This window comes from Theobroma cacao, chromosome 2 (assembly GCF_053813885.1).
Source record: "Theobroma cacao isolate CCN51 chromosome 2, ASM5381388v1, whole genome shotgun sequence".
NCBI classification, from domain to species: Eukaryota; Viridiplantae; Streptophyta; class Magnoliopsida; order Malvales; family Malvaceae; genus Theobroma; species Theobroma cacao.
In genome coordinates, this window is record NC_142640.1 from 40,141,233 (window position 1) to 40,152,065 (window position 10,833).

The 10,833-nt window shown below is 35.3% G+C and overlaps 1 protein-coding gene and 1 pseudogene across 1 annotated transcript; one reads left to right on the forward strand and one right to left on the reverse strand.

Annotated features, from left to right (window-relative positions):
- On the forward strand, positions 1–5,696 carry LOC18609364 (chaperone protein dnaJ 16). Its single transcript, XM_018115033.2, has 12 exons — positions 1–436; positions 1,268–1,391; positions 1,610–1,692; positions 1,790–1,901; positions 1,984–2,088; positions 3,310–3,360; positions 4,220–4,309; positions 4,408–4,516; positions 4,620–4,768; positions 4,847–4,900; positions 5,005–5,227; positions 5,317–5,696. The coding sequence occupies exons 1-11, from the start codon at positions 297–299 to the stop codon at positions 5,221–5,223; spliced, it is 1,236 nt and encodes a 411-aa protein (XP_017970522.1). The 5' UTR covers positions 1–296; the 3' UTR covers positions 5,224–5,227; positions 5,317–5,696.
- Positions 5,697–5,969: 273 nt separating this feature from the next.
- LOC18609365 (peroxidase 31 pseudogene) lies at positions 5,970–7,208 on the reverse strand (annotated as a pseudogene).
- Between the last annotated feature and the right edge of the window lie 3,625 nt (positions 7,209–10,833).

The window sequence follows — 10,833 nt, forward strand, 5'->3', positions numbered from 1 at the left end:
CTCTCTCTCTTTCTCCTCCAAAGCTCCAGCTTGGAGGTACTATGGAGTCCCCTCTTTCGCCCTTCTCTTCTCAATGCTCCTGATTTTTTTTTATTGTCTTTTTAATTTTTATCTTCCTAAACTGCTAAAATGTTAAAGTTGGTTGAAATGAGCGGGAAACGTAAGGAAAATAATTTTCTTTTCTTTTTGGAATAAGGGTGAAGGTTTGGGTTTCTAGGGTTTCCGAGAGGAAACCGAAAAGAAAATTACGGTTTAGTGTTTTTTTTTTTTGGCCTTTTTGGTGGTGTTTGTGGAAAATGCCGGCACATCGATCCAAGTCGGAGAAAAACGACGGCATGGCGAAGCAGCTTCGGCGGGATCCCTATGAGGTACTTGGGGTCTCGAGGAACTCCACGGATCAGGAAATTAAGAGCGCGTACCGGAAAATGGCTCTCAAGTATGTTTAATTTTTCTTTCCCTGTGAGTTGGAATTTTGAAATGTTTTGAATTCTTGTTCTTTTTAACGTTTTTAGTGGTTATTATCGAATAGATCAGGGTTAACTATTTAGTTTAAAGCGTCTGAGATTTTCACTAATGTGCGCATTGTTATAACTATGGTTAATTATATGATAAAGTAACATGCATAAATAGAAGTGTAGTGGGAGAATAAGTATTGAGGACTTGTATTTGGAAATGGCGATCGGAGCTTTATAAGTAACTGGGATTTGGTGGTTTGGTCCCCTGCTGGTAGTCTGTATAGGAGTCATTGTATCAACAGAACGTGAGTAGCAGGAGGACTTAGCCAAACAACAGATTTGTGATGTGGGTCTTCGCAAATGAGATAGAAGATTTTTTTTTTATTCGTCCTATACTTCCATACAAGGGTATGTGGATGCAAGTATGGGGAGTGTGAAGCATGATAGCACTGGCTATGAGTAACTGGTTAGATGTCAGGAAGACTGGTCCAACAACTGGTAAAACTCTAGCCAAAGCACCATGAGGACAGAGGCACCTCCTGCACCTTGGAAGGAGCTTGTTTCCAGCACTAATCCAAAGAATGGATTATTTGCCCTGATGATACTTCTTTCCAGCAAGCAGTTATGAAAAATGAAAAATGTCATTTTGGGTATACAGCATAGGGCATTGACTACTTTTAGGATAGATGGACGCATTTATTATTTCTTGTTGTATATCTCTTGCCAGTGTGCACATAAAACTCTGGTTATACTCTTCCTTCCTTTGTTCAGGTGACTTCGCTATTATAGATGCTAATCTTGTGCTATTTCAGGTACCATCCTGATAAGAATGGAAATGATCCTGTCGCAGCTGATATGTTCAAGGAGGTCACATTTTCATATAATATCTTGTCTGATCCAGATAAAAGACGCCAGTATGACACAGCTGGTTTTGAGGTGAGATGTACTTGCGTGCACCGTTTCTCTAAAGTATTTTAAGGCTGATGGTTATCTGCAATTTTCTCACTGTTACATTTACTGTGTTGTACATGGGGGCTGTAAAGAATCCACTTGTTCCACACTTCCACTTGTTAACAATCCATTGTGCACCACCAAACATGATTTTCTTGAAGCATGAAATTTTGTTGATCATGATATTCTTTCCTTTGAAATAGGCTGTTGAATCAGATAACCAAGAATTGGAGCTTGATCTTTCAAGTTTGGGGGCTGTGAACACCATGTTTGCTGCACTTTTTAGGTAACGCCTTGTCTTTTTTGTATTTTAATGTGTTCCATTGTTTGCTGGCCTTTATCAATAAGCATTGGGTATTATTTTAACTAATTCCTGTTAATAGTAAACTTGGGGTTCCAATTAAGACCACTGTATCTGCAACTGTTTTGGAGGAGGCACTTAATGGTGTGGTCACTATTCGTCCACTTTTGCTAGAGCAACCTGTTTCTAGGAAGGTGAGATAATTATGTTCCTGTTCTTTGTTAGTACTTTTCATTGATTTTTTTGCACTGTCTGAATATGTTGCATTTTTAACAGGTTGAAAAACAATGTGCTCACTTCTACTCTGTCACAATAACAGAAGAGGAAGCAAGAGATGGGTTTGTTTGCCGAGTACAATCATCTGATAAAAGCAAGTTCAAGGTGGATAAAGAATGAGTTAGAATTTTGTGGATTCAATATTATCTGCATTTGCATCTTTATGTGTCACTGTGTGTATGTGTTCTTTATTTGTGCCTGTGTATGTGTTCCATCTTTCTTGTTGTGTTTATGCATAATCATATGAAGTTTGCCTGTTTTGATAGCTATCTGGTTTCTTTCTTTCTTTTTTTTAGGAAGAGGAGGTGGGGAGGGGAGGGGAGTAAGTTTTTGAATAGATAGCAACTGTGATTCATTTCATTTTTGGTTAAGTGTAATAACAAAATAAAATTTGAACTATATTCGTTTTGAACCTTTGGCAATATGCTTGTGTGTGTGTGTGTGTGTTAATAGTAGGTGTTTAGTAGCCATGAATTTTTTTTAGTGCTGTGTGTACATGTTCTTTATTTGTGCCTGTCTATGTGTTCCATCTTTGTTGTCATGTTTATGCATAATCACATGAAGTTTGCCTATTTTGATAACTATCTGGCTTTTTTCTTTCTTCTTTTTTTGGAAGAGGGGGGGTGGGGGGGCAGAGTAAGTTTTTGAATTGATAGCAACTGTGATTCATTTCTTTTTTGATTAAGTGTTATAACAAAACAAAATTTGAACTGTATCCCTTTTGAACCTTTAGCAATATGTGTGTGTGTTAATAGTAGTTGTTAAGTAGCCATGAATTTTTTTTTTTTTTAGTGAGAGGATATTACTTTACTTCCCATCAGAAGATTTAAGAAAGGATCCCTTCTTCCCCACCATAAAAGAAAAAGAAAGAAAGGAAGATCCTCTTGGAGTATTTTGTTGGTTAGGATGTAAGAATTGATTGGATAGAGAATCATTGAAGCACTTCCAAAAAGTCAAGAGTCCTTAGTGTATGTCACAGAGGATTGATACGGGCAGCTGGTGTTTAATCTCTTGTGTGGTCAATCAATAGTCCTTAGTTAAGTAAGTCACAAAGAATGGATACATGAAACTTGTATTCTTGAGAATATTATTGGGCATATGCTTGGTTTACATTGCTTAGAACTACCAACCTTCTTAAGATCCAATGGGTAATGGTATTGAGTTCTCATGTTCTGCTTTGAAAATATTTTGTAATACAAATATTTATACTTTACTTACTAATTGTCTGGTTTATTAGGGAAAACGAAAAAGAAAGTATAATCTTTTTTCCTTTTCTGATACGTCAATAATTACTCATTGTTTTAGTAATGGATTGGTTTTGTGCAGTTATTGTATTTTGATCAAGAAGAGAACGGTGGATTAAGCCTTGCTCTTCAGGTAATTAGCTCCCTCCTTCCCATTTCTCTTTTTAAAGTTTTTGTTGAGTTATGCATTATTTATATTGTATAGCAAGTTTCTTCGGATGAGCAATCACAATTAAGTCTTCTGATCTCCAAGATTGAAAGCTCTTCCATTCTGTTTGTGTGTAACATTTAGTTTTTGAGTATCATGGACTTGCTGTATATTGTTAATTCTCGAACAATTTTAAGTCTTCTCACCTCACAAAATTGGAGTAAAGCAACAGGATTTGTGTACAAGAATAGTTGATAGATCAATAAGACTGGTTTCCAAAGATCAGGTTGGTGCTTAACAAGCTGACACTAAAGAGAATTTTAGGCTTTTTTCCTTGTCATCTGCAAGAGAATTTCTGTAGAAGGCATCTTTATTACCTTTGTGTTTATTTACCTCTTCTGTTTTATGCGTTGCCTATCCCTTTTTAACACATAGTGGAGGCATGAGCAGAATTAGGCAAAATCAGTTTGGATTTGGTCACTGTACTAGATTGTCAAACTGTATTTATCTTCAGAAAGTTGCAATTCTGTCCTTTGTCTTATTCAATTCTCACTTCATGTGCTTATTCGTTTCCTCCTGCCTTTTGAATTCTTTCTCATCACTGTTTGATGCTTTTCATTTAGTGATAAAATGTCAATATACTTTAAGTTGGTCTAGGAAATGGCTTCAATCTTAATATGGTGATTTGTTGTGGAGCTTCTGGTAGGAAAATTTCTTAATTATTTAAAAAAAAAAAACTGAAGCCTTATTTGTATAGTTTTTAAGCTCTTTTGCATCACATCCTATCTTGCTTGTGTTTCTCTACAGCACATGTTAAAGATAATTTTGTTTTATTTTGATGTAGGAGGACAGTGCAAAAACAGGAAAGGTTACATCTGCTGGAATGTATTTTCTTGGCTTCCCTGTGTATCGCTTGGATCAAACAGTCAACTCGGTGAGTGAGTATTTTCTGAATATGTCACTTGTGTTTCACATTGAAGTTTGATTTTTTGTCATCATCTTTTATCTGGTTTTGGAAATGCCCCATTGCAGGTAGCTGCTGCAAAGGATCCGGATACAGCTTTCTTCAAAAAACTGGATGGATTTCAACCATGTGAAATAACTGAATTAAAACCAGGCACTCATGTATTTGCTGTTTACGGTTAGCTCTTTAATTGCTATGTCCGTCAGATGTCTTGTGTTTGTTGGCTATATGCATTGGTGAACCTCACTATTATTTTATAATTCTGGTACATATTTTCTAGGTGACAACTTTTTTAAAAGTGTAAGCTACACTATAGAAGCTATTTGTGCTGCCCCTTTCATAGAGGAAAAGGAGAATCTTAGAGCTGTGGAGGCTGAGATTCTGTCCAAACGTGTGGAACTGTCAAAGTTTGAAACTGAATACAGAGAGGTATGTTCTTCCAAAAATGTAATGTCTATACGTGTATTAAACCTTTTTTCTTGTTGATATTCATGAGAGTGTTGCCAGGTCCTGGCACAATTTACAGAGATGACAAGCAGATATGCGAAGGAAATGCAAGAGGTGAGATTAACTCGTGGGAATTATGTGTCTAAGCTCCATTGAGAATTGAATTCATAAGCAAATGGATAAATTTCTCAAACACATTCTATATGTTGGTTTGGCAGATCGATGAGCTTCTCAAACAAAGGAATGAGATTCATGCCTCATACACAACTGCTCCACCGATTAAGCGAAGTTCAAGTAGGAGTAGGAGTAAGGGTGCCTCCAAAGAGGTGAAAGAAGATGGTGAAGTGAGAGACAGAAAACATTCAATGAGGGATAGAACTAAGAAGAAGAAATGGTATAATATCCGCTTGAAAGTTGACAAGAGAAAGCCATGCTGAATAGGTAAGGTATTGCATATCATTTTCTAGGCAGCTTCCAGCCTTATGGACGAACAATAATGAATGCTTAAACCGTGTCAATTGTTGTATCAGGTTGTAAAGAAGTCGGCAACTTTTGGGGTCTACAAGTCATTGGTTTTTTGCACCTGTAATTTATTGCAGTGGTTCAACATTTGCGCAGGCAAGTATTAGACTGCAACAGAATATGTTGATCATTGAATGAGATGGTTAAGAAAATTTAACTATTTCTTCCGCATGCCAAGGAAGGGAAGACAGCAGCTCATTGTTATTGTAAAATTCGTTCTTTTTGTTCCCCCACCTTTTGCCTAGGTCTTGTTATTTCCCCCTTTTGTATTCCCAATGAGAATACTTGTAAATTGCATAAAATTAATTTTCAAGATCCTCCTTCCATCAACTCTTTAAATGGGTTGTATATTCGGGGTAATGAAATGGCAGTCTATAATCACCTCCTAGGCCTGATGTGTTTACTATTGCCAGAATATTGTATTAGCCGATTGATTCTGACTGATGTCTTTTAATCATGGTGGTGAAGCGATGTGCCAAAAGCAGTGATTTAGTTTTATCAAGGATTTGTTTCTGAAGAAGGCGAAACGTTAATGGATTGGGTCGAGGTGGTACAGTTGCTACTCGTCTTGCCGTCATGTGGTAATCTCGTGAACCCTGGGATTTGGGAGAGTTAGAGACTTTTGTAGTTTTGTTTTTAATTGATGTCAAGGACTGTTCAGTAAAGACAAATAAAATAATATATACTTGACGATGCTCTACAATTCCTTACAACATTTTAGGATTAAAATACAACAGTGACGGTGGCAACTATAAGCCAAGGAACAAAAAGAATCTTTTATCAGCATGATCTACCACCGCCTCTAATATCTCTCATCAAGTCTGAAGAGTGTTAAATTGATCGCACCTGCGTCTTACTTCGCCTTCCCTATTCCTCTTGATTTTATAAAGGCTCAACTTCTCCATGGACCGAGCAAACGTATCAAAAAATGCTGTCTGGTTTGCAGCAAACAGGTCCACAAATGGCCTGGTCGTGTTGTCAGTGAGCATAGCCTGATCAGACAACAACAACCCCAATCCTCTTTGCAAATTCTTGAAATACATGTTGTCAAACTTTCCTGGCGTGAACACATCATTGAAAGCTGACATTTCTGGAGATTTGGTATAATTAGCGCAGAGTTTCCTCAACCCTTGTGCGAATACAGGATTATAGGCAGGGTCATACTCAGAAGTCTTGCTGAAGTTGAATATTCGATTGGCAAACTCTTTACAGTGGGAGAAACCAATGGTATGTGCGCCTGTAAGGGCAACCATTTCTTCGGCTGAAAACCCTTTGGCAGCGAAGAGAGCAAGAATCTCACTCATTGGTGTTGTAGTTTTAGGGATGTTGCTTTCGACTATAGAGGGATCAGATTCCTTGCTGTCTTTTCTCCCCAAACGGACTTTATAGAAGGGACCGCCCACCATGACAACAAGGTCTCTAGCAGAAACCGCGAGAATGTCAGAGCACGATACGACACCGGGGCATTCAAGCTCGAGGGCGGTCTTGGCACGAACGATCAGGTCAAAGGCATCTCCAGCGAGGGACAGGTTAATATCTGCGGCTAGCTCCGATTTGTTGAAGGCATTGGAGGCAATGAGAAGGGAGGCGTCACAGCCATTGACAAAGCAGTCGTGGAAAAAGACACGGAGGATGGCAGCGGCGGTTGTGGGGGCACCCAGTTGCTTGTCAGCAATGATTCTTTGCATTACGTTATGAAACTGAGGGCAGGTTTTGTTATAATACTCGGTGGATAGACGAGATTGTGCTGAGGGTAGGAGTGAGAGGAAAGAAAAGAGGACGGCGAGAAGAAGGGAATTAGGGAAGGCCATATTGTTTTAGAGAGACTGGAAAATGATGTTTGTTCGGGGCGTGGGACAAAATGTCAAGGGAATTAAGTTGTTGGCTTGTAGAAAAATGGAGGGGTTGGGGAAAGATAGGGGAAGAGAAAAGGAATTGTGGAAGAGAGAGTTTTTTGGAGGGGAAATTGGTTGATAAGTTGGAAGGGGAAGAGAGAGAGAGGTTGTGTATTTGGGTTGCAATTGCATGCCAATGGTTGGACTAGTGCAAGACCAACGAGCGGTGACCAGGGGACTCAGGACCCGAACTTCCCTCCCCAAACCATGGAAACTAACATATTATGATGCGCAAGGGCGAGGCTGAGGCTGCCAAATTAGTATATCAAAAACACACAAGGGTGTTTGTTGCCCTTCACAAAACTAACAGATAACATAGGTTGAATGTCTATATATAAAGCAATAACATGACTCACTTAATGCTTCAATCACAAAATCGCAAGATCATTCCAACTCATTTGTTCACTGTTCATAAAGACATCATCGATGTCTGAAGGAAGGAACCGACATTTTTTCAACACATTGAACTTTGTCATCACCATTTCATTATTGTAAGACAGATCAACAATAGGGGACGAAATACACATATTGTGGCTAGAAGCTATATAGGGATCAGATGAAGCAAAAATAGGCTTGTCAAGATCATAATCAAAAACAACAAAACATTAACTCAAAGAGCTGAACCCTATTTATTGCCCCCCAAATCAGAAAAAAATCTATCTGTTCAGAAGAAAATAGTAGATGATAAAGCAACACTTTTAGAATATAAAGTGTCCCGCTTTCATGTTGCATCATTATTTCTTGAGGACTAGAAAAAGGAAGATAGAGGGAAGACATCTTCTACCTTTCTCGAACAAGTTCGATATCAATGGAAAAGTTAACAGTAGAACACACATAAATATCACAATGATGCACCAATATTATATGATGAGAAACATCATTCCCTCGCCACTTAGCATCGAGAAGTTCGGTAACTTATTAAGCACTTAAAAACCAAATTCATGAGATGGATTCAGCCACACATGACACACCTCAAACAATAACTTGAAAACACATATATATTTGAAACAGTAAAAGGTAATCCATTCAGTTCATATCATAAAATTAAAACAAGTTATACCTTAACAAATATAAAAATTTAAAATAGGAATAATAAAACCTCATAACACACATAGAAAAAAATATAGTAAGTGGCAAAAGAAAATAGAGATCATCAAAAGAAAAACAAAGAATGAAACGAAACAAATAAAAGGATAATATGAAGCTAGCATAATAGCACCATACACCTAAATGTGTAACACCTTAAATATGAAGAAACTAGGGCAAAAAAAAAAAAAAAATACATAAAAAATAAAAGAGCCTTGTTCACTGAAGAGTGAAAGAGTTCCATTGCAGCTTGCAATAGACACGATATATTAACTGTACAATGTGTGAAAACAAAAAAAAAAAGGTAAGGAATTCAGTCAGAAAAGACTGAGGAAGAAAAAACAAATATAACATAGAAAGAATCATGAAGGAGAAGGAAACACAAAATAAAGTAAGTACTTAAGTGAAAGCTGAAAAACAAAAGAAAAAAAAAAGGATAGGATAGGAAACTTCTTTCATTGGTCTCTTTCAAGATTCATTCATTGTATGCTACAAATGCTACTATTTTCTCTTTTGTCCCCGCTCTTAAGGCTCCTCTGCTCTTAGATTTTATTCATCAACTCAAGCCTAATCAACTCATCACATGTCATTTTCTTTGAAAGTGTTTTGATATTTGAAAATGTAATTATTTTCCTTTTATGTTATCTGTATGAAATTGATGCTAATATGGTTGAAGTGAAAAGGGACCCAAGGGTTTATTGAGATTTGAGAATCTGAATTTGGCTAGACAAAAGAATGTGAAAGCTAGAAATGTTGATGTAAGTTCTACATATTTCTCTGCTGCACAAAGTCTGTATTAATCATGAATTTATAACTGTATTGAGTCATTGAAATTTTATGTTCCAGATGGGGAAAACAATTAAACTCTCGAGGCATGAAAGGTTTGTCAATGCTCTTTCTATATAAAATCTGACTGATCATACTGGCTACACAACATTTGTAGTGTTTGGTAATGATGGTGAAAAAGTTGGTGGTGTACCGATTCCTAAATTTGCATTGCTCAATCAATTGAACAAATATGTCCTTGAACTAATCACAAATTTCATTGAAAAGAAAAACTATTTGACATAAGCTTGGCGATAAAATCATTGAAGACTGAAAATCTTACCTTCAAATCAATAGTTGAATACCCATTCATAAATCTCAAAAATCAGCTACAACACTTGGATAACCATCCATCTCTGAACCATCTTTACCCCTAAGTTAGCAAAAAGGTAAATTAGCAAAAAAGTAGCCTGGCAGTGCAAGAATGTCCTCTCTCCCCACCAAAAAAGCAAATACAAAAGAACCTCTTTCATGAAAAATCTCCAAACAAAAAATTGAAGATAAGGTAACACACAAAACTAAACGACATATAGAACAATCATTGAGCAATACTCTTTCTGAGGTGACACTCAAATATGATAAAGTTGTGGTAGTTTATGTTAGATAGTTTGTAATATTGAAAGTCTTATTTAGACGTTATTATTCAAGATTAAAACATCTCTTAAAATATGAGAAGTATTTTCAAACAAACACAACTATTAAAAATTATTTAGTAGACACGTTTGTTAAAACACAACAGACACATTCGTAGAAATACTACAAAAACATCTATTGAAACACAACAAATAAAACTTTTTAGTGTCTATAAAAGAACGTATTTCCAAACACTATAAAAAAATTGACCTTTTTCGATGGATTTTCTAAGAAAATTTATTTTACTTGTATCGATGGATTTTCGACGGAAATGATTCCGTTGGAAATCCGTTAGAAACAATTTTGGTGCAAAAAAAATTAATCGTGTCAAATTTTTCGATGGATTTCCGATGGAAATTTCCAACGGAATCATTTCTGTTGGAAATCCGTTGGAAATAGTTTTGGTGGAAAAAAAATTAATCCGTCAAAATTTCCAATGGAACTTTCGATAGAAATTTCTAACGGAAATTATTCTGTCAGAAAGTTTTAGGAGACGAACTTTCCAACAGAATATTCCATAGGTAAATTTCGTCAGTATTACTATTTTTTTTAATATATTAATAATTATTTTAAATTTTATTAATCCTTTATATTAAGAAAATTAAAAATATACATAGTGAGTTTGGTGGCTTTAAATATTTAAATATATTTTTCTTTGGTTATTATTTTTTATATATTTTGAAAACTTATAATAGAATTATAAGTATTATATAACAGTTCCAAATTTAGTAATATTATTTATAAAATGTTTATAAAAAGAACATAATAAACATTTTAATTTTATAAAAAGAGATTATAAAATCTAATATATAATTAAACAAAAACTAATAATACTTTAGGGTACTAATACTATAGTTAATATAAATTAAGAAGACTACTATAATAGTAAACTTATTAATGTATAATATATTTAAAATATATTAGTTTATTATAGATATACAAATTAGAATCATAGTAATATAATATATTAACATTTTATATATATATATATATACATATTAATATGTTATAATCATTAGATCTATCTATATATATATATATATAATAATAATAATAATAATATTTCATAATAGATAATATTATGTA

Excerpts from the sequence above, each read along its gene's own strand:
- LOC18609364 (XM_018115033.2), top strand. The coding sequence starts at position 297 with ATGCCGGCACATCGATCCAAGTCGGAGAAAAACGACGGCATGGCGAAG. Across the intron at positions 1,693-1,789 it reads ATGTTTGCTGCACTTTTTAG|TAAACTTGGGGTTCCAATTA; the intron begins GTAACGCCTTGT and ends TCCTGTTAATAG. Across the intron at positions 4,517-4,619 it reads TCATGTATTTGCTGTTTACG|GTGACAACTTTTTTAAAAGT; the intron begins GTTAGCTCTTTA and ends CATATTTTCTAG.